Source organism: Artibeus jamaicensis, unplaced genomic scaffold (genome assembly GCF_021234435.1).
Source record: "Artibeus jamaicensis isolate MK-2021 breed Jamaican fruit bat unplaced genomic scaffold, CSHL_Jam_final contig_1132, whole genome shotgun sequence".
NCBI classification, from domain to species: Eukaryota; Metazoa; Chordata; class Mammalia; order Chiroptera; family Phyllostomidae; genus Artibeus; species Artibeus jamaicensis.
The window spans coordinates 667,066-690,518 of NW_026521221.1; the positions used below are offsets into that span (position 1 = coordinate 667,066).

Sequence of the window (23,453 nt, forward strand, 5' to 3'; positions counted from 1 at the left end):
TATATCTGGTCTTTGCCTTCCACGGGAACCAACACTCCTTTGTTCCCCTTCCTGTGCACGGTCCTGAGTCTCCTGTGTCCTCATTTGCCTCATCATTCGGCTTCGATTCCATAGTCCGTCTTCAGAATTACCCTCTTACATACACCCTCAACTCCCTAACCCACTTTTTCTTTGACATGCTTACTTTGCAAAGCCCCAACCCTGGGTAAATCCATCTTTCTTTCTACTCTGGGCCTAAGGCTGGCTGGCAGCTGAACTGGCCGGAGAAAACAGACCACCTGTGATGGGTCTCACTTGAAATTTATGATCACAGATTTCAAGCAGGTCCCTTAATGCTGCCTGGCAGTCCCGCTGCCCTTCCCTGGTCCATCTGCTCTCCCACTTCTCCCTGGCCAAGGCCCTGTGCCTTCTCCTTACTCCTCAAATCTCCAAGCACCTTCTCTTCATCCTTACTCTTAGCTGACGATCTTGCTTCCTACCTCGCTGACAATGGGAGCAATCAGAAAAGTACTCCTACAGACTCCATCCATCCATACCTGAACACAGGTGTATGTTACATATGTTGTATAAATGTACATATGTATGTGTGTACCTATGTGAGTATGTACCAGCAGTAGCATCCAGTCTCTGCCCTTCCGCCAGATGTTATGAATGAACTGTCTGAGGCTGATCCTTTGCCTTTTCAAGGACATGGCTTTAGAACTTCTCTCTCACTCTGATCAGTTTCCTCTTCTCCAGTGAATTATTCCCTTTAATGAAGAAATAAGCTGACAAGTGTCCCATCTCAAAAAGTCTTCTCTTGACTCTGTTTCTGTCTTCAGCTACCACCTCACTTCCCTGTTCCCCCTTATAATAAGGCTCCTCGAACAATTTGTCTGTACTGCTGCCTCCCAGTCCTTTTCTTCCATTCTCTGCTACAAGACTCTGCTAGAAGAGAATGGAAGAAAGCCACTCCAAAGAGGCTTTCATCTCCATTGGTCTACCCAAGCTGCTCTGGTCAGGGTCACCAATAGAGTCCATTCAGCACACTTTCCTACTGGAAATGCTTTATGAAGTTGGCCACCCGGACACAACATTCTGTTGGTTCCTCATATGTGTCCCTGATTCCTCCTGTTCTGCCTAACGTTGGAGAACACAAGGGCTGAGTGCTTGGAACTGTTCTTTCTCCCCCTCAGTCCATATCTCAGTCAGTCTCATGAGTCTTAAAGATTACACGGCAATATGTTGATGACTCCCAAATTCCTATACCTACACCAAACCTCAATCCTGAACTCTGCACTCATATGCAACTGCCCACTCTACATCTTCATTTCAATATTCACTAGGCAACCCAAATTTTCTTCTAATTTTTCACCTTGGAAATGCTCATTGATTTTAGAGGGGGGGAGGGAGGGAGAGAGAGAGGGAGAGAGACATCAATTGGTTGTCTCTCATATATGCCCCAACCAGGGACTGAACTCACAACTCAGGCATGTGCCCTGACTGGGAATCAAACCTGCAATCTTTGGTTTAAGCCAGCAGGGGTGTCCAACCTTCTGGCTCTCTGTGTGACACTGGAAGAAGAAGATTTGTTTGGGCCACACATTAAATACATTGTGACATGTAATCACACACACACAAAATCTCGTAATGTTTTAAGTGAATTTACAGTTTTGTGTTGGGCCCATCCCGGGCTATGTGGCCCGTGGGCTGCAGGGTGGACGCCCCTGGTTTATGGGATAATGCTCCACCCAACTGAGTCACACTGGCCAGGGAAGCAACTTAAATTGAACATGTTCAGCAGCAATGTCCCAATCTTTCCCTGAAAATCTTCTGTACCCACAATCTTCCCCAACTCAGCTGAGGAAAACCCCATCCTTCCATTTGCCAGAATCGTCTTTGACTTGAGTGTCTTCTTTTCTTTCATTCCCAATCTGAAAGTCCCAAGGGCTCCACCTTCAAAATAGACCCAGGATCTGTCGTCCACTGTGAACCTTCATTATTACCATGCTGGTCCCAGACAACATCCACTCTTTTTTTCCTTTTTCATTGTGGTAAAACACACAGAACAGAAAATCAGCCATTACTGACATTTAGTACATTCACAACGTTGGCTGGCTACTTCTAAAACATTTTCGAGACTAAAAGGAAACTCCAAGTCCATTAGCAATTTCTCCCTATTCTACTTTCCTCCCCAACTTTCCATGATCAACTCTTGACTGGACCACCGTGACTCTCCCAAATGGTCTTCTCACTCATTTTTTTTTTTTTTTTGCCTTATCCCTCGCCACAGCAATTAAAGAGTGAATCGGATCACAGCACAAATTAGCTGAAAACCTCCACCTCGCTTCTCACCTCGCTCAGAGCTAAAGCCTCCGAGGCCCTGACCCCTGCTGCCTCTCGGACATCTATGCTCCCACACCCCTCACTCTTCCCGGCTTTGCCAGCCTCCCATAATCTCTTGGACACCCCAAACTCACTCTGTCCTCAGGGCTTGCACCAGATGTTCCCTCTCCCCTCTCCTTGAACACTCTTCCCCAGACCTGCAGGGCTCCTCAGTTTATTTCCTTAGGTCTTCGCTCAAGTGTCTCTTTCTCAGTAATATTCTATTTATAGCTGCAACTCCACCCTACTCCCCCTTACCCTGCTTTGTACAATTTACTTTTATAAGTAATGTGTGGAATATATAAGTACATATAAGTATATACATACTTACAAAAAGATTATACTTATTTTCAGAGAGAAGGGAAGGGAGGGAGGAACAGAGGAAGAGAAACATCAATGTGCAGAGAAACATCAATCGGTTGCCAACTGGGGCCCTGGCCTGCAACCCAGGCAGGTGCCCTGATGTGAATCTAATCGGCAACCTTTAGGCTCACAGTCTGGCGCTCAATCCACAGAGCCACACCAGCCAGGGCTAAATACTTACTTTGTTTATTGTCTGCACACCCTAACCCTAACCCACTCCCCTGCCAGAAGGAAAGCTCCCTAAACCAGACATGGTTGTTCTGTTTTGTTTACCCTGTTCGGTTCCTGCAGCACTCAGCTGTACCGTTGAATGAACCTGGGGTGGAGCCGCAGAAGTGGGTCGCTGCTGCCCTCATCTGGCCAACTGCCTCTCCCTGTGGTATTTGAGGATGGAAGGGATGGCCATGCCACCGGCCACAGAGAATGACTGGTCAAGAAAAGCACCTCCCACCCCCACCTTGGAGGTCCCACACTAGGGCTTATCTGGGGAAGGTGCTGGTGGTGGCAGCTGTGACCTCTGCCTCTCACTTGTAACCCAACCCAACCCCATCTTTCTGTCCTGTGGACGTGCTTTCCCAGGCTGCCTCCGTACCTGTTGTTGTCCACGTAGCGGATCAGCATGGGGTAGAAGGCGTAGAGGTCTCTGCAGAGCACTGCAAACTCATCCAGGATGAGGAGCTCCGCCTCCTGGGTGTCCCCTTTGCTGTCGGCCTTCAGCTGCTCCTCCTCCTGCACAGTCTTGACAGCCTTCTTCTTCAGCTTCTCCAGAGTTGGGATGAAGTGACTTCTTAGCAGGTCAGGCCTGGCTTTGCTGATGATTGGCTGGGCGTACACTGTGTTTGCAAACAAAGGACCGCACCTCATTTCCCATAACAATTGGTTAAAGGAAAGAAGTGACACTGAGGGTGCGGCTATGAAAGTCCATCCACTCAGGATGGCGCCTGTCCCTCGTTCCCTTCCTTCATCTCCCATTGGACTACCTCGTATCATTTCACAGTGTGTTCAGCTTGGTTTGGGCTCACCAGCTAGATTACATACTCCTGGAAGGAAGCCTTCTGTTCGTAATAACCAGCACTGGGCCAAGCCAAGAGTAGGCGCCCAATACTCAGCTTTCCGGTTAGTTTACAGAAAAACCTGTGGTTAAAAATACATCAGCCACCCACGGTTCATAGCCCCCAGAACTGGAGGACTACCTGGGCCCCAGGGAAGGCAGACAGTATATCGTCAGCTGCAACAAACAGAGAGAAGGTGAGGTGGATACCAGACGTCAAAGAGCAGAAACAAAACATCGGTGGGACTTGGGACTATAATTCTGACCCTCGAGGAAGAGAGAACTTTTATATCTCACTCTATTTCTAAAATGGAATATCGTATTTGTTCAATCCATAAAAAAGATCAGAATCAGAATAATTATAAGAACAGTGAAATGAAATAATAGTAAGAAGAGTCACTGACAATGTTCATGGTATATTTCAAAGTTTCTTCAGCCCAGGGCATTTTAATGGAAAATGGCCTACTTTCCAGCACTTTAAAAAAAATCTCATTTTGTCTGAGAAGACTGTTTGAGAAAGAGAAGGTGACAGGAGCTCTCTGCTGAGAGGCATTAATAAAGAGGCCAAAACTCTGTGCCATGATGGCTTCAATTTCACAGCCCTGTAATCAGAGTGGCTATTCCGGATGTGGGCGGTTTGGGGTTACTATTAAAATTGATTTTCTTTAGATGCCAGGAACTAAATGGCCTGACTGTAGAGTTAATTCACCCATGGAATTAAAGGCCAAGTGCAGCTCCCATCAGTGCCTCTCTGGCTGTGACATCTTTCCTCTCTGCCCCTCTAGGGAGCTGAGGGAGCTGATTGTTTATCATCTCCTTCCTTTAATCCAGATTCACAAACTAGAACCCCTCAACCAATTGCCTTAGGATTAACAACATTCTTGGGCTAATGCATAACAAAAGAACACCAACTTTCTTTATGCATGTTCTTAGAAGCCTATCTCTACTATAGCAGCCATGAGCACCGGAATATTTATAATTTTGATCTGAGTTCATTTCTGAGACAAGGAAGTAGGAACTTTCTGCCTTGGTCTTGCAGAGGAATGTCTGCTAGTTCGTCCGGGGAGGAAAACACCTGGAGTTGGGCTTATGCTGCTTCCTGTGACTCGGCCCCGGTCCAGGAGATTCTGCGGGTGAAGCTGTTGTGGTGGAGTCTCCTGTGTGGACTGTAGGTCCATTAAGTGACTTTGCCTCAGGTTCTATCTCCTCAGACTCTACTTGGACACAGAGGACACTAAATATTCATGGCTTCTTGACTGTGGATGGTATGGCTATTCATGTTCTAAGTCTTTCCTTTTTTGAGGTAGCTTCAGAAAGAGAAAAATCAGCTTACAACATTTATGAAGAGCTTATGGCATGCACAGAGTTCCAGGAAAACACAAAACAATGCTCCCCACCAAGACAAAGTGATACGATTGTAACCTAAATTAGAGAGCGTCTTTGAAAGCATTGAGTGAATACAAACGCTAGGAATTTACAGTGCAGCCCAGATGGGCGTGAGTTTCACACACGTGGAGAAAAACAAGGACTACTTACCCAAAAAGTATGGACAGTTATTACTGCAAGAGCACACGGGATTCTTAGGTGCCAAAAGCACTAAGGCAATGATGATCTGCATTAGGCCGAGTTTATCAAGGAGGGAGGGCTTCCTGCAGGCTTGTGGGGCCTGGGATAGTTGGGGGGGGGGGCAGGGCAGGAACATCTGCTCCGAGAAGCTCCACAGGGGAGTCAGTCAGTTATTTTACCCTTAAGTAACTAAGGGCAGCAGTTGGGGAACTAAGAGATGGACCAAGTCCAGGCACCTAGGACCCAGAGTGGGGGGCTGGGGAGAATAGTGTCTGCGGTACCTGCAATGCGCTTCATCCAGGAGGCCTCATCGATGCCCAGGTTGTTGTTGATGATTTTCAGGATGTTGCCTAGGATGACGCTGAGGTGTTCTGAGGTGACTCGGGTGCACCAGGGCCCTGTGCCAGGGGGCAGGTGCTCAGGCCCCTGCTCCCACCAGTAGGACAGGTAGTTGCAGAGCATGGGCAGGATCACCTCGATGACGTGGGGCATCTCTGTGTACCGGGCCCCTGACTCGGCCAGGCTGTTGATTTCTTTCATGAGGCCTTCCAGCTGGGGGATGTCAGGACACATCTCTTCCACTGTGTCCGGCAGCCCCAGAACTGCCCGAGAGGCGACAGGAAGAACAAAGGGACAGTAATTCAAACCCACAGCGGTGCAACCATACCCCCTCTGCCCCACCCTTCCTGCGGTCTTTCCTGTGAGTTTCCCCCAGAGCCTCGCATGACTGCGCAGTGACTCGGAGGAGCATCTGTCCGCAGCTGTGTAAAGACCGCAGCCCCCAGAGCCCGAGGACTCTGCCCATGTGTGGTGCTCAGGTTAGAACACTTAGACACGAGGTTGAAGGAGCAGAGCAGGGACCCAGCTGAGGGGCGTTTCCTAGGACTCTGTGACAAAGCCAGTCTCTGGCCTTCTCCCCCTTGCCTGAGTGCATGTACTGCAGGAGGGGTGGTACTAGTTAGAGGAAAGCAGCTAATGGGTGTTCAGTTGCCAACTCGTGGTTCAACCACCTGGATCACATCTGCACTGTTTAGAAAAGGAAAAGGGAAGCTTCTCATCAGATATCCTCTCAGCTGGACCAGAGACAGAGATACATTCCATCCAGTGGAGATTTGGGTTGGGGGCGGAAATGTTGCATGTGTGTTGATTTTGGCATTTACAGCAGATTACTGGGGACCCGAGGTTACCTGTGATGAGACTTTTTGCCAATCGCCTAAGTCTTTTTGTTTCTGCAGGCTCATGTGCAAGGAACAGTGAGTTTGCTGTCTTTTCCTCACACTGAATGACTAAGGTCACTCTACTGAACAAGGACAGACAGGATGGCGTGGCAACAGAGTTCAGCATTAAAGGCTGTCGGATAAAAGAACAGCAGCCAGAAGCAGCCAGGGTTGAGCTGACCTGCTCTTCTTAAGAAAAAAGGACACTCTTTCTCCCAAACTGGGAGGAGAGACCAGAGCACCCCAAAGTTCCTGACAGGTGAGAAGATAAAGGGCCCTGAGTGAAGGGACATGGGCTGGTTGAGAAAGAAGCTCGAGCCCAAAGCTCTGCAGGTGCTTCTGTTTATCTGCCTGCTCCGGACAGTGTCCACCTAGGCCTGCAGGGTGTGGGGTGGGGCACAGAGGACACCCAGAGGCCAGACTTCTCACACTGGGGCCGAAGCATCCAGTGCCACAGGGGCCAGGAGTCTGAGAAGCCATAGGAAAATGTGGAGCACTTCCCCAGGACATCAGCTCCATTAGAAGGTTGGAGGAACTGATTTTTGATACTAGAAGTAAAATGTAACATTCCCATGAATTCCAGAAGACAAAGCAGAAGACTTCCAATAATGACAGTTCGTGCTCAGTGAAGTGGGTTATGCCTGCAGGCCCTTTGCCAATGGTGCTAATGAGGGCGGGAAGTCTGCTCTCGACTTTAGGCCACAGGACTCGAACGGCTAAGGTGTAAGAGGCCACAGCCAATTCTCTGGCCTTCAGAAACACTGGCCCACTGAAAGGAACTGTTTTGATTTCTCTCACGATTGTACTGCCCAGAGCAGACCTACGGGATAACCCTGGCTCTCCTGGAGATAACGAACCTGTGGCTGAGACAAGTGGTTCCCTTGGGTGGCGTGTGGCAAAGCCATGGACCCGGAGGGGCTCCCTGCTCTGGAGCGGCTGCAGGAGCCTTACCCAGCTTTCCCTGGGGCTGACTCTCTGCTGTTATGTCTACAGCCTTTGGGTGAGTAGAAGGTTCAAGATCTCTTTTCCTCGGATGCCGAGAGTGGACCAATGTCATTTAAAATCCAGACCATTCAAGAGGGTTCACAGTGTCAAAGCTGAAGAACACTGCACTCCCGTGAGTCACAGTGGGACGGGGGTGACACAGGGCAGACACTGCCAGTGCGGGCCATTTGCAGAGACCAAGTCTAGCCTGTTCCCTTTAGCAGAGGGGAGACTCTCACAAACAAAATGATGTTACACAAATAGCAACAGAATAAATGGGTCAAGAGAGAAGTCAAACTTTCTACCCTCCAGCTCTGCACACAGAATGGTGCGGACCACCACAGATGCAACTGAAGTTTACAACCATTGGCTGTATAAATGAGAAGGCACGGGGGGGGGGGGGTGGTGGTGGTTGTGGTGTGTGTGTGTGTGTGTGTGTGTGTGTGTAAATGGCACACAGACAATACATTGTCACAAACTCTTTTTTTTTTCCTAAGAAAAACAGTTGCTTGAGGTTTCTACACTGGAGTCATTATAATGACCTTTAAAAGTTGGTTATATGTAATTGGTCCCTGACTAGAGGAAGCATTTGCCATTCCGATGGTGTTTTGAACTTCAAATGCCACATAATACAACCAGAGAACGAAAGCTGCTGCGTCATCTGCCTGACAAACAGCCGCAGCCGGGCCCTGTCAGAATCAGACACGACTGTCGTGTGGGGTCGTCGGCACGTGCCGCCCTTTCCTCTTCCAGTGCGGCAATTTCCAACCTTTTTCACCCCAGCACACACAAACTAATTACCAAAATTCTGCTGCACACCAAAAAATGCAGTTTTTGTTGGTCTGACAAAAAAAATAGGTAACATTTCTGTTCATTCACACAGGATGGCTATTGTTGTATTGGCTGTCGTTAAAAAAAAAAAATCGGCACTCTACGGGAAAAGAAGTCAGTGCCCTGACTGAACAGTGAGGCACTGTGTGTTTAAAGCTTCTCACGGCACCGTGGGGTGCCCCTTGCAGCACCCGGGTTGGAATCTCTGTTCTAGATCAATGGCTCCCAAAGTGAAGTCCTCCCACCAGTGGCCGCAGTAGGACCTTCTGACTCCGGACCCACTGAATTGGACGCTCAGGGGCAGGACTCAGCAGTCTTTCTTCTAGGGAGCCTTCCTAGGGATTCTGGTGTATGCGAGGGTGTGAGGACCGCTGAGTGAGGTTTTGCAGTTGCGCCTTCCTCCCTGAGCAGCTCCTCCCTCAGGAAGAGGGCATCTGAGAGCCTCGCCCTGTGCAGCAGAGGCAGAGCTCACGTGGGAGCTGGACCCCCCGCCTTCTGGGTGGCCGTCCCAGTTCGGGTGCACAGAGTAAACCAGCCGGTGACCAGGATGCTCGGGCAACCTAATAATATTCTGATCGGGAGACCACTGCCACACATGACCACAGATTTTATCTAGTTTTGAATAACTGGCACGTAACAGTGTTAAGCCTTTTCTAGGCACATCTTAAGAACTTTTGGATGAGTCAGGAAATGTGCCAGGATCTTACAGGGGAGAAGAGTTACTAATATGAGTAACTGCTGTCAAGAACGCTAAGTGGAAACTAATAGAGATGTCCAATTGACTGAAGGCTTGATAAATCAGTTCGTACTGCGTTTCTAAATCAAAGACCCACGTCGTTTGTCACCCCGCATGTTCCTGCCCCTTCTCGATCCCTTAGGCCACCCACTTTGTACCATGAGTGAAGGTACCTCCCTAGAGTCTCTTAAGCCATCAGTCATCCTCGGGCTCCAGGCGAACCTGGTTACCCCAGATTCGTATTCATGTGCACCCTACTTTTCAAGAGCCACACACATGATCAGCATTCGGTCTATGATTAATTAAATGATGGAAAACACAGGCTTAGGGGCCTGGGGTACTGAGTCCCACGGTATGTGGATGCCCCACTGATGAAAGAAAGACTGTGTCATCTCTAGTCACAAGCTTGTCTCTTTTCTCCCACGTGCGGTATGCAATGATGGGCACTTATTTTTTACTTATGAACATGTCTTATTAAATCAATGTCAAAATAAGTGAAATAAGAAGGAACGTTTCTCAAGTAGCTCTTGAGAAGGAAAACAGTGGGAGACAGCCACGTTCCCTTCCCTCCCAAAGCCAATCCAGGAACAACACAGGGTTTCCTGGGTCCGTCATGGTCAAGTTCTCCACTTGCCTGCTGCTGCCCCTCTATGAGCCCAAGAGCAGAGTAGGTCTCTCTCTTTCCCAAGGTTCAAGCCTACCCATTGGTGACACAGAGACAAAGACACACCTCTGCTTGAATCACAGGTGGCACAGAATGAGTGTGTACAGTCCGGCTCTCCTGCCTGGGCCCAGACCCTTTGGGGAGCGCCACCCGGGCTGGCACGTGCCTGCAGCTGCCACAGCCCTTTCCAGCGTTACCAGAGCCTGCTCTGTCGCTCTGCTCCCACTCGCTGCAAGACGTGACTCATTGAGAGTCATGAGAGGGTGGGAAAGAAAACAAGGTTGGAAATACACTTTTGCTAGTCCCAGAAAGGACAGAAAGGGTGGGATGAAGCTGAGGGCGTTGGGGACTTAGAGATTTCATACGGATCTTTGGAAAGTGGAGGCATCTCAGCAATGTTTCTCCCTTAACCAGCCCAGAGAACACTAGTGTCTACTGTCTTCTGGCTCAGGCAAAGAAGGGTATAGCCTGGCCTTGTCTACACTGTCCTGGTGATCATTCCTGGGGCCAAGGCATTTCTTTTATCTAAAGTAGCAAAAGCAAGTGGGAATAAATCCACCGTGGCTCTGCTCTCTGCCGTCTTAGATGGAAAGACTGCCAACAAAGAGGAGTGGAGCACGAACCCCACTTTCCGGGACTCTCCCCCTTAGGACCTCACGGCAGTTTGCGAAGGGGGCCCACACTAAGTGGGATCGTCATGCCGCCTGGTCACTGCCGGTGTATCAATGGCTCTGAATAGGATGGCTCCGGTGTGAGCCATTGAGTATGGTTTTTTCTTTTTGTGACTATTGATGAGGCCCACCACGCGGTAACTTTTGCTCCATCAGATCATTGCAGTTCTTTCTAGTGGATTCAAGGGTCCTGCTTGGAGCTCCTCTACCCCATGGCCCTGCAGCAGCATCGCCATAGGCCCATGTGTGAGGACTCTCCCTCCCCCCTCCAGGAGCCGTTTACAACCTGCTTTGCATTCCAGCTCTACGTTCTTCTAGAAGAGGGAGCGGAACGCCTTTCAGTAAGGGGCCAGGGAGCAAATACTCTCTGCACTGCAGGCCGGGTGGTCTGCGCTGCCGCCACTCGACTCTGCGCTGGGGTGGGAGGGGGCAGACTGGGCCCCTGCACACCTGCCTCTTCGACTCAGAGATTACTTTGAATTTATTACTTTTAAGAAACTGTACAAAGAAGCTCTGAAAAAAGAGTAGCACTTACCCTTTTGTCAAAGAACTCTACATTTATAAAGGGAATTTACGTCAGAAAGGCAGCCCACCAGGAGGAGACCGATTACCAAACAACTTTTTCACTGGAGACACATCTGAACGGCAGGGCTGCCTGGCTCACAAACATTTATTTCCTCTTCTGGCCTGTGAGTCGCCTTCTTTCTCTGAGACCCCGCGCCCTGATCGATCCCTTCCCTTGTCAGGCTGCTATTTAAGGCTCAGTCCTCTGGCTGCCTCTGTGAGGTAGATGTCTCCCATCTTTGTGGGGCTCCTGGATGCACACGCATGTAGGTGATTCGAACAGTTTTATTCTTCTCCTTCAATCTGTCTTTTCCACAGGGGAGTTTTAGCCAAGAATAACGCAGGAGCGAGGGAACATTATTTTCCTCCCCAACATAGCGCCAGTGCAGCCACAGACAACATGCAAACCGGTGGGTGTGACCATGAGTGGGTGTGATCGTGTTGCAATAAAATGTTACTTCCTAAGTCCTAGGACGGCTGCCCTAGAACTTGGGGCATTGGTGCTCTGGTTCGATTTTGTTTCATGTATAATTCCAATTCCCTCTGGTGTTTTCCTAGGCTTTATTTTCCATGCAGAGGGAGAACATGTGGTCATCATCCTTGGAAACAGAGTCACTCCTGGGACTCAAAGAGCTTAATCAGGTTATTAGCGCAGATGTGCCCCTTCTGCTGACACTCTGGAGAGGAACTGTGAATGAGTCATCTCATCTCCAGATGCAGGAGAAGTTAAGACCCAGGGTCAGGGAGCGCACCTGGGGTTTTAGATTGGAAGAGACTTAGAAATCAACTATGCCGTCTCCTCATTTTATAGAGGAAGAAACCAAGGCTGAATGAGCACAAAGGACCTGCCCATGTCCACTCTTCCAGTGAGATGGAGATGGGCTTTGACCTCCTGCCCCCGACCTGCCCACCCCGGATCCCAGGACCTGGCAGTGCTGGAGGGCTGCGGCCCCCCGGCCTGAGTGGCCTTCCCTCCCTGCCACTCTCTTCTCAGCACAGGGTGTGATACTGTGGGAACATACTTACTAGATCTCTCCCTGGGGGTTTTGGTGTTGAAGACTGAGAGCAGGTTGTAGCGGTTAAGGGTGGGCTCCAGGAACGCCACTGGGATGGCAGCTGCCAGTGAAGCCAGACATTCTCCCAGGGCAGGACGTTGTCTAGGAACAAGAGATCCATTTAGAAGTGCTGCTGCTCACATGCTGGCCCCCCCACCCCCACCCCGCGCCGGTGGGCCAGGCCCCTTCCCCAGGACGTCTCAGGCTGTGTGCCCATTGATTACTTCACTGGCATCCGCTGGCCCTGGGCTCAGCGAGGCTGCAGGCACTGCCCCCGCCCCTTTTTGCTGGACACTCACCAACAGTTTGCAATGGTCTCACTACTTGGAACCTAGTTATTAACTGGCTAAGGTGATATAATATACTGTGTCACTTGGTTCTTTTCTCCCAGCATATCTGAGAGCAAGTTTTGCAGACATCCCCACTGAGTCTGATCCTCCTTGTTCTCAAAATGTTTTGGAATCTTTTGTGAAGTTTCTCTGTGTCTGTTCCCCACCATGGATGGCGCCTGCGATCGCCAGTGGGAACAGCAGATAAGGGGCAAAAATCACGAGTTAGACACAAAATAAAACACCTGCCTTGTAATAGAAATAAGAGGTCCTAAACATACGGCTTGACGAGAGTACAGCCCTCTGCCACCCACTACTTCCATCTCTTCTTTTCATAAATGTTTGAGTGCCCACCATGGATTAAGCTCTGGGTTTTGAGTCTTTCTCTGAAACAAGCAACTGAACAAAAATAAAGTGTTTGGGATTCCTAGCTCAGATTTCCAGTTGTCTAACAGAGAGAACTTGTCTTGCCTGTGGGACGGCCAAGTCTCCAAGTGCGAGGGACAGGAACCCGCCACTGGCTGGTCAGTGCGGAGCTGGCACTGAGAGACAGGGCTTCCCCCACGCAGCCCTGGGCTCGGCCGCGGGGCCGAGCTGTGTGACCCAGCAGGCCCTTTCTGCTGGCCGGACAGTGCAGTGCCAGTGCTGGCCGGGGGGCCCTGGGGGGCTGGTGCCTGTTGCTTTCTGATGAACACCAGACCAGAGCCACCTGGTTCTCACCCATAACTATTCTCTTAACCACTCAGTGGTGTTCAATCATGGACAGACCACACACCTGTCCCGGAGTATCACATGGATGTCAGTTTCCATTTAAGGAGAAAAATTCCTTCAAAAACACCAAACTCTGAGTCCTTTGTTAGACCACGAAACCAAGATCACTACTGGGAAATGTGGACACCAGGCCTAGAACTGAGCACCGGAAGGGCATGCGGTGTGTAAGCCCATCTTGCTTGTGACTGATCAGCTCAAGCTGAGCACTGATACTGTGTATACGAAGCCCACAAGCAACATCCCCGGACACTGGGGGTCGAAGGCTGCCTTTTGGGGGATGTTACAGAAGCACCACAGAGAAAACTGCCAGCAAGAGAGGGCACACTTACAGCCAAGAGCAAACGTCTGTCCCACTAGTGTGGAAACAGAGAGGCATTCAGCCCTCAAGTTCCCTTCAGCTCCCACCAAAAACCTGAGCCCAAGGCTGTGTTACCTGCCCTTCACTATGGCAACAGCCAACACATCTGGGTGGCAGCCCCAAGGAAATGCCAGAATGTCAGAACTGTAGGGTGTCTGGACATGGGTAACGAGCACTGTCTAGGTGGTGGGGAGTGCCCAGGGGTCCCTAGCTCCCCGAGGAGAAAGCCAGACAGCGCCAGCCTTTGTCTCCAGGTGGTGCAGGTCCTTTCTCACTGAATGCAGAGGAAGGGTGGGACCCTGAGCAGTGTGATAAAATAACATCTCTCTGTGGGCTCAGTTACCTACAGTCTGGAGTTATTAACTAAAAAATCCCAGAAATAAAAAGTCGCAGGTCTCCAACTGCATGCTGTTCTGAGTAGCGTGCTGACATCTGGCCCCACCCGACTCCATCCCTGCTGGGTCGTGAATCACCCCTTTGTCCAGCACCTCCACGCTGCAGACGCTCCCGCCTGTTAGCCACTTAGCGGCCCCTGGTTGTCACAGGGGCCGTCACAGCGTTGCGGGGCTTGTGTTCACATGGCCCGTATTTTCCTTAATAGTGCCACACTCACATAACTGGCATTGTAGCCTGTGGTTATAGTTATTCTACTTATTGTTAGTTATTGTTCTTCATTTCTTACTGCGCCTAAGTCACAAAGTAACATTTATCTCAGGTACGTGCGTATAGGAAAGCACACGGTATATAGAGGGTTTGGTACTACCAGGGGTTTAGACATTCACTGGGGGTTGGGGAATGTGTCCCCTGCAGAAAAAAGGGGACTGCTGTACAGAAAACTGTTTTGCTTGAGATGCTGGAGGAATCTGCTGGGCTAGAGGGAGGGAGGAGGGCGGGTGTGGGGGAGCGAGTTGGTAGAAAGCTGTGTATTCCTTGGAAGCCCCACACAGTATTTAGTCAAGTTATTAAACTTATTAAAAAGTGACCTTTTAATTACTTTAAAGGACAATTAATAAATATGGATTTACTCCTATCTTCTTAGGCTTGGCTGGGAGGGGACCAGTGGACAGCCCATTTGGTCATGAAGTATTTGAGCAGATAACTTTAAAACCGGCCTCCAGCAAGCAAGGATGTCCTCAGGTGGGCAAGTCACTTCTTAACTAATGGTACAGCCTGGTCCTTCTGTTGAAGGTCCGGCCCCTCGCCCCTCCTCCACTCCCTCATCCCAGTCCAAGTCTGCTCTGGGGGCACAGTGGCAGCCCTGGGACTGAGCCAGTCCTCTGGGCCCCGTGTGTTGATGCTGCGGGCCCCAGTTGGAGGCTGCATCAGCGGTGGAAGGGGACAGAGTGGGACTCGGGGACTACAGAGACCAGGACCAGGCTTACTCTCGAGGAAGCCTCGCCAAAGGCTGCTTCAGTCTGAGCAGGCCGCAGGCCGGTCCGTTTCCCACTGCACATCCCTTCTCACCACCTTTCCCCCAGTTGCTCCCCCGCTTTGCTCAAGTCCGGGCAGTGGAAAAGCGTAAGAAGAGAGACATCGTTTTAGACCAATTCCCTCAGTGAGGTGAGGGCCTGTCGACATCAAATAGGCTGGCAACAGGCGTTTTGTGTTTTTTCGGTCTATAGTCTCACTGTTTTTACCAACCACAGTGGCCAATGAGGAGAAACACTGTATTTTCTCTCCACAGCCTGGCATTTTGAGGAGGAGGAAATAAAGAACTAAATTTTGGTGGGGAAAGACATGCTGCAGGGGGAGCATTGAAGAAAAAAAATCCCTGGGCCAAAATCGGGGATGACAAGGAGCATCAGCTCTGAGAGCAAACTTTCAGCCCGGGGAGGTGGGCCCGGGGAGGTGAGCCCGGGGAGGTGAGTCCGGGGAGGTGAGTCCAGAGAGGTGAGTCCGGGGAGGTGAGCCCGGGGAGGTGAGTCCAGAGAGGTGAGTCCGGGGAGGTGAGCCCGGGGAGGTGAGCCCGGGGAGGTGGGCCCGGGGAGGTGAGCCCGGGGAGGTGAGTCCGGGGAGGTGGGCCCGGGGAGGTGAGCCCGGGGAGGTGAGCCCGGGGAGGTGAGCCCGGGGAGGTGAGCCCGGAGAGGTGAGCCCGGGGAGGTGGGCCCGGGGAGGTGGGCCCGGGGAGGTGAGCCCGGGGAGGTGAGCCCGGGGAGGTGAGCCCGGGGAGGTGGGCCCGGGGAGGTGGGCCCGGGGAGGTGAGCCCGGGGAGGTGAGCCCGGGGAGGTGAGTCCGGGGAGGTGAGCCCGGGGAGGTGAGCCCGGGGAGGTGAGCCCGGGGAGGTGGGCCCGGGGAGGTGAGCCCGGGGAGGTGAGCCCGGGGAGGTGAGCCCGGGGAGGTGAGTCCGGGGAGGTGAGCCCGGGGAGGTGAGCCCGGGGAGGTGAGTCCGGGGAGGTGGGCCCGGGGAGGTGGGCCCGGGGAGGTGAGCCCGGGGAGGTGAGCCCGGGGAGGTGAGCCCGGGGAGCCGCAGGCCCTGTGCCGCCTGGTGCCGAACAGACCCATTGTTCTTCTCTCTCTCTCGCCGAAATTAAAGTCATGATCTCATGAAAGTGGATTTCCAGAAAAGCCAGGCTTATACGCAAGCAGTCCTTGGGACAAAAGTCAGTTTTCCAGTGCTGCACTGACCCGAGGGACACGCATGTCCCTGTCCTCTCCGATATTAATTACTGAGAAACCCGAGTCCCTACCAGCTCACAACAGGCCTTTTTCTGGTCTGGAGCACATGGTGACGCTAATTAGCCACTGGCCAGGAGGAATACAAACAACAGTTCTCCTGGCCTCTCTGTTAAAAGTTCTACATAAGTAAGGCTCAGAAGTCTGCCAATTAATGCTCCTGGATGTGAAATGCCAGAGTGAATGACCTTGGCCTCTAGGCCCCAGAGGGACTGAGCTGGATAAAGGCCTGCTGTTACAAGGCTTCTCTGGTCATTAGTGTCCCCCAGGGCGCAGTGTGGGTGTGGACCAATCGGAACAAGGGCTACACAAACAGCTCCATGGCAACTCAAGGATCTACTTGAAGAGTTTATCACTGGATATGCAAACCCTTTTTTCTTCCCTCCTTAGGGGTTATTGAGCTAGTACAGTATTTTTCGTGGGCAGTACTCGGTCAATGGTGACAGACTGAGGCAGGTTCAATCTGTATTTTAGCTGTTGTTACTTCTTAAGTCGTTCTCTCAGTGTTACTCCCATGGATCGGGACCTTGTTTCTCACATGTCTACGGCCAGGGTCGCAGGGAGACCAAGTCGTCACGGCAATCACACTTATGCCTCGCACCTATCTGGGGCTTTGCAATTTTGAAAGTCCCTTCGTGTATATTCCAGAGGGTGCTAAGGAGAGAAAACAACATGCCATGGCGGGGCGGGGGCGGGGGGCAGAAAGCAGGGCCGGGCACGGCACTGAAAAGCAACCTCAGAGGGGTAGGGAAGGTGCCGCATTTGATCAGAAATGTCGGGTCAGGGCGGCAGGGAAAGAAGGGAGAAATAACTCTGAGACTGTCTTACTTTCACAATACCAAAGAAAGCAAACAAAAGTCCTTAAATAATGGTAGCAACAGGACAGCCCTGGGGTTGTAAGGCATTGACCATGAGACCGCAGGAGTGGCCTGGGCCTGGGTGCTTCTGCAGCCTGACTTCTGCCCACATGGGGCACGAAACCCAAGCACCGATACTCACAATGCATAATAAGGCTGGAATGAATTTATGGATAAAATAAAAAGCCATGTGAAGAGCAATCTTTCTCTGGTCTGACATTTTGGAGTTGGCCTTTCTTTGACCTTTTTTTTCCCCAAGAGAATAATGTATAAGCTTTTCAAAAAAACTGTATAAACACATACACACACAGTAAATGAGAAAATAAGATACTGAGAAAATACTCGCAAATGTTTTATGGGAAAAATGAATTGAAGACACCGTCCCTAAGGAAAATTCTTGACTGACTTCCATAAAATGAAAAATTTTAAATTAATTCTCTGGTTGATTTGGTATGAAATATGATTAAAACTTTTGTTTGCCCAGTTCCTAACCCTAAATGACAAAAGTATCCATACTTTAAAAGCTGTTTGACACTGTGATGATGAAGATACAGGCATTTCTTGCTAGTGCATGATTTTGAGTTATTAGTTCTTTAGTTCTTTAAGGAACTAGTCTTTTTCTTTTTTGAGAAATGTCAATTAGAGTTTATGTAAGTATTGAGGTGAAACAAGGATTTATATTGGTTTGTTTGATAGAGCACAGGGGGCACAGCTACCGAGGAATGTTTAAATTAATTTTAAGCTCAGATCGAATTCCTTCCAGTTTCCTCATTTGAAAGGGAAAAAAAAAAAGAAAGAAAGAAAGAAACCCTTCCAAGGATAAGACTCAGTCCAGAGTTTGTCTAACACTGTGTTTATCTTTCCGATCACCCCACACATTTAAACAGAACAGAACGACACAACACTGGCATTTGATGGTGAAAAGCAGGGGTCACAAAGGGCTTCTGTAGCTCCGGGCAGATTAGAGAGCAAAGCTGAAACCCAAGCCCCTCTGAAAAGCAGTTTGTTCAGGTTCAAGATTATTGAATAGCATTTCTGCTACCGACGTGTGGCCTTGTTTAAAACTATAGTTAATATGACAGCCGAGAACGGCCAAGGTCCAGGGCTGCATCGCACGGAAACTCATTAAACGCTAAAGCAACTGCTTCATGTCCCTTGAGCTTCTCAGCAAGCTTTAACCCCAGGAACTCTGGAAGCTCTTGGGAAGCTGTGATTATGAAGAACTGGGCATTTCTTTGACATTTTTTAGTCACTAGCACAAGATTTTTTTAGCTTGGCTATTCTGCTCCTTCAGCCACACACATTTACCAGCTATCTCCACAAAAGTCATAAATCTTAATAGCATCATTTACACTTCTTAGTATTGCCACAGACATTTCATAAGCTAGGCTCAAAATCACCATCCCATTTTAGGGAGAACTGATTTTTCTGGACTGAAAAGATGCTAACACCTTCTTGAGCCCGAATGTGTTAGCCTCTTCTGTTCACTAATTACCTTTCAACATAGATGTTCCTTCCCGTCCCAAGGGAGTAGAGGCTGCACAGTATGTGGTAGCATGAAATCTGCACGTCACCCACTGCAGAGAATAAAACAGAGCGGCCATCAGTGCGGATCAGTCACGGCTCCCCACCTCCTGCACACGAAAAGGGTCTACCCACCGGGAAAACACGTTTGCATCACCGGGAGCCAGAGATCTTTCTCCCCTCCTCCCCCTCCCCCTCCCCACAGGGGTAGGGGGTAGAAACCCTTTCTACCCAGATGCGAATTACTGAACTGGGCGAGAAAACTCTGAGGAAGACTCGCTGCATGGATCAGGGGACCAGTGAGTCCTTCATTTGAGCCTTCTTCCCCAATAGAGGGCAACACTTTAGCCAAATTTTATCCAGAGGAACATTTCTTTGCTTTGAAAAGAAGAATTAGAGAAATCTGAAGTTTGAATGAGCCTTGCCTTTCGTTCATTTCCTAGGAAGATACGTACAATGTCCCCACCTCTTTGGAGACAGAGCAAATAGAGCAAAACTCCTCATGTTCCCCTGTCCCAAGTTCTCTGAGGGGAGTTTTTCAAAAGGCCATTTAATCAGATAACGATTTTGCCACATTTCCTAAAAAAGGGGTATGTTCTACCTAGCAACTCACAAAGTTTATCTGCAGGCTACATGCTCTTGTTAATATCTGAAACTCATATAACAAGGCAGAGACTAATTCAGCACAATGAGAACTAATTTAATTTTTTTGTCTTTTAACAAGGAGGTGTATTATTTCCATGACACAAAATAACGAGTTCGGATGTTCCTCCACCAGTCCCCCAACCCCATGGAAATAACTGATTTTCAGTCGTTCAGGGACACGGAAGGCACAGCCTGAGCTACTGACAACTGGCTAAATCAAATTACGTCCTGTGCCAACATTTAAAGTGAGAAATGGAAGCGTGGCAGCAGAATATCTGCACAAGGGGCCTGTACGTGGTACTCCATGGAAACTGCAGTAAAACCAACTGACTGTGGCCTTCCAAAGGCCCAGAGGAAACCTTAGCAGCTTTCCTCTGCCCCTGGTACTTTGTGAATAAATCAGGGCTTCTTAACGGGAAGACTGGCGTCTGAAAAACCCTGGGAGCAAACCCTATCTCCTGCTGGATCACTCAGATAACCTGTTCGAATGAAGAGGAGCGGAAGGCTGGGAGCTAAACCAGTGAGTGAAAAATTCTGGGCCTGAATAATAGCGGGAAAAGATGAAATATTATATACTCAAATTTGGGGGATTTCTTCCTGTCCCAGAGTCTACTGCTTGATTTTTAAATCTAAGAAGAAAAAAAGTACGGAATGATGGTCTCTCTGCTCCCCCCTCAAGGTCAGCCTCAGCGACTGAGCCAGGCCATTCCTGTGGACACGCGCTCATGCCCGCAGGGTGCACAGCAGTCTGACTCACAGAGTAAATCGGCCCCAAACTGATGCTGCGCCACGTGCTCAAAGATGGACGTCAGGATGGGGAGCAGTGCCACCGTGGTATAGTTAATGTTCTGAGAGACGCCTTTCATCTGCGTTCTGGAGTGCGTAAACTTCCCGAGCTTCAGGTTTTCCGAAGTCTTCTCTAAGTCTTCTGCGGCGTTCTCGAAGAAGGCTCGTAACCCGGCCTTCACCAGCTCTGAGCCCGACTTCATGACAGTCCTGTAAGCAAACAGCGCTCAAAACCAGAAGCAAACTCCAAACCTTTGGCCAGCCACCTTCTCGGAACTGGTGACTTGCAGTGTGAGCTGGGCAGACATTTGACACTCCAGTCACCTGATGACGTGTATCAGAAGTGGAGGGGGTCATTAGGTCCAGGAGAAACCTGGACCACAAAGTACAAAGAGGCCTGGCAACTGGACGGTATGCTCGGTTCAAGGGACTCTGTGTCCAACTCCTCAGGAAACACAGAGGACGATTTAGAATGAAATGGATATTGGCCACCTGCTATACCCATCATGGCTACATCCTCAAATATTAATTGAAAGGACAGTGAGGAGAGTTCTTGCAGCTCACCATGAGATAAGCAACTTTTATAAGGTTTAGTGAGACATGCTGGCTCTCCTATGACATAGGACCTGCTCAGAGAGCGAGAACAACGGAGTAAGTTAACTGGAGCTTCGATTTCTATCAGCGCGCAGGGCGGTCCTCACTTGGAAAAAGGAGAGAGAGAGGGACAGCCAGCCCCTTGTAAAACAGACAGCTTAGGCACTTCACCGACAAAACCACACAGGGGTGAAGACTGGCTGTGGACAGCTGAGGTTCGCCCACAAGAACAGTTTTATAAACCTTCGATTTGGAACAGAACCTGTAAGTCATCCATTATTTTCTGTAATTCTACATCTTCTTCATAGGATTATGACAGGCTGGCTAAGGACAGTTGCTTTATAGCTACAGCATTTTCACGATCACCCAATTGATGAGAAAAATAAAAACAAGGAAAGCCAGCGAGGCTTGCTCCCGTCCTGCGAGTCTTCATGAGCCACCACCTGCCACCTCCCTAACTCTCCTGTCGCAGGATGTCTCAGGCCCGGCGATCAAACACACTGCCCTACATTTTTAAAAAATGGACTCCCTCTCAAGGCATCCCGCGTTTCTGGGAGAAAAGTTTCCTCGCCCCCGTTGAAAGGGATTTTAGTCCCTTGGGAGGCTTTGGTCTGACCTGCAAACTTTGTGCCGCCCCAATATCTCCACAATGCTTGTTTCTCTCGAACCCCTGAACTCCCGATTACACTTAACTCTGAGTGTGTGTGTGTGTGTGTGTGTGTGTGTGTGTGTGTGTGACTACTCTTTGACTCTTTGTTTGTAGTGGGTTTTCATCTCATGGCTGCTCCAGGTTGCTGCCTCTCTCCTGCAGCAACCTGAGCAGCCATCCATTTGGGATGGATGTCGTCCTCTCAACTTGGACATGAGTGTGCTAAAGAAAGCTCTCTGTCAGCTGGCTGTTCCCATGGCTTGTCTCTTTTTTTGTCTCCTCACATATAAAGTATTTCTCTTATCAGCATACACATATGACTTCCTTTCCCATTCAGCTGTCTGTTCTACCCGGCCCTCGGGCCTCAGGCTCACTCTCTGTCTCTGGCCCTGTGGTAATCGCATCCCCCCACACGGACTTCCCGGGCCACCGCCGAGAGCTATGGCCCCCCTCTCCTGGGGGGGGCGGCCTGGCCACCCATCAGGCAGCTCTTGCTTTTTTGGTGGGGAATGAGGCACAGAGTGGTGCTTTGCCACATCATACATTTCGTCTTCTGAAGGTGAACTTCTCAGTAAGAGACGACAAGAACGATCAAACGCTTGGTTTTCAGCCTTCAGCATATGCCCTGGCAGTGGCCCTCCGTCATGGGGACGGGGACACGGAGGAGAAGTGCTCGCGTCAGGGTAAGACCTGTCCTTTCCCCGTCTGCCTCTCTCCAGTGCAGTCCTGGGGGACAGCAGGAGTGTTGAGGAACGACTGGAACCCCCCGGGCAGACTCACCTCGTGTCGAGCGTCTGAGCTAAGATGTGAAGGCAGTTCACCATTGTAGCAGAATCGCTCCCTAGAACCAAAAGTATCACCTGTGACTCCCTGAACCCTTCAGCCTTTCAAACACAGTCTTATCAATATGCACAAACCAGAGCCCAGCACAATCAACCGCCGATACACAGACACCCCACACGCGAGGTCTGTGCTCAGGGACAATGCATTTATCTCTGGCCTGACACATCCGCTTTATGATGAATGGAGGAGGCGGAGCTTAAAACATTCACTGGGGTGGAAAATCAGAGCTGTTAAGGGGATAGGGAGGTCATTTATCATCCTTCAGACCAATTTTCTATGGCAAATTTAGGTGACACCTTCGTCCTCAGGCTTGGGTGTTCTGTGGGAGACACACGCAGAAAGGCAAAATGCGAGCTCAGGGGAACTAGAGGGAGGAGCGCAGCCCTTGGCAGGCCCCTTTTCACTCACCAAAGAGGGAAATCCTGTGCCGAACAAGAGCAGCAAGTTTGCAGAACAGGCTGAAGCAGAAAAGAGCGTGAGTCGGAGAGGCACACAGACTCGAGGATTGATTTGTACCTCCCCCGGTCCCCCCCCCTCACCCCCACAAAACAAAGGACACTGAGTGGCACTCTGGGAAGATGCTCTGTGCTCTTCTCAAACAGGCCTCTGGACCACACCAGGAACACACGCTGCTCTTGGAGTCTTGCTGGAGAGTCGTGAAAGATACCTCATGGGCGGCTCCAACCTTACAGAAAACAGTCCTTCCGGAACAGTCAAGTACTTTGTAGAGAGACAGTTGTTGCAAACCATCCCTTACTATAGGGATGATCAATGGAGATTCTGGGAGGAGGCACCGTGTCTCCATTGCTGCAGTGGACGGCGAGCTGTTTTGCAGCCTTCGCTAGGGTGTGAGGGCTTTGCTGGGAGGTGGGTGAGAAGGTGGGGCTGGAAGAAAGTTAGTGGTTCAGGTGTGGGCAATGCTGTGTTGAACCGAACATGTAAGCAAGTGCTTTTCACTGTCATTTCCCATTAGTGGCTGGGCCTGACCAGCCTGCCGCCCTAACTGTGTCCTTGGAGCCTAGGGAAGCTGCGTACTGTGCTTTTGTGCTTTCTGCCCCCACTCTGTGCTTTCTGATGGCATTTGCTGCCCTGGAAGCCCTTGTCCAGGGCTGTGTCTCACCGTTTTACTTTCCACAGTGCCAAATGGAGGGCTTTGTGTAGTTAGAAAAGAGCCCACACATGTTTCTAAAAGTTCGATGTTTCTAAAGTTCCGCGTTACTGACGGACCCCATCCAGGGGCGCCAGGCCGCCCTCCCACCTGTGTCTCCGGTTGGTGGGAGGAGGTTCCCCAGAACTCTGATGGCACTCAACACTAGCACACCTCGACAGGAGCCCGGCAACCCCCTCGGGGAGCGGTC

General features: G+C 50.2%; 1 protein-coding gene across 1 annotated transcript in view; it reads right to left on the reverse strand.

The window, feature by feature from the left end:
* The window catches only part of RYR3 (ryanodine receptor 3), a 514,231-nt gene that overhangs the window by 60,307 nt on the left and 430,471 nt on the right, over positions 1 to 23,453 (reverse strand). Inside the window, exons 61-67 of the mRNA XM_053665407.1 lie at positions 22,504 to 22,553; positions 22,033 to 22,093; positions 19,981 to 20,219; positions 18,550 to 18,631; positions 12,038 to 12,168; positions 5,626 to 5,946; positions 3,320 to 3,560 (exon numbers count right to left, since the gene is read on the reverse strand). Coding sequence (XP_053521382.1) covers positions 3,320 to 3,560; positions 5,626 to 5,946; positions 12,038 to 12,168; positions 18,550 to 18,631; positions 19,981 to 20,219; positions 22,033 to 22,093; positions 22,504 to 22,553 — 1,125 coding nt within the window. The remainder of the gene's footprint in view (positions 1 to 3,319; positions 3,561 to 5,625; positions 5,947 to 12,037; positions 12,169 to 18,549; positions 18,632 to 19,980; positions 20,220 to 22,032; positions 22,094 to 22,503; positions 22,554 to 23,453) is intronic.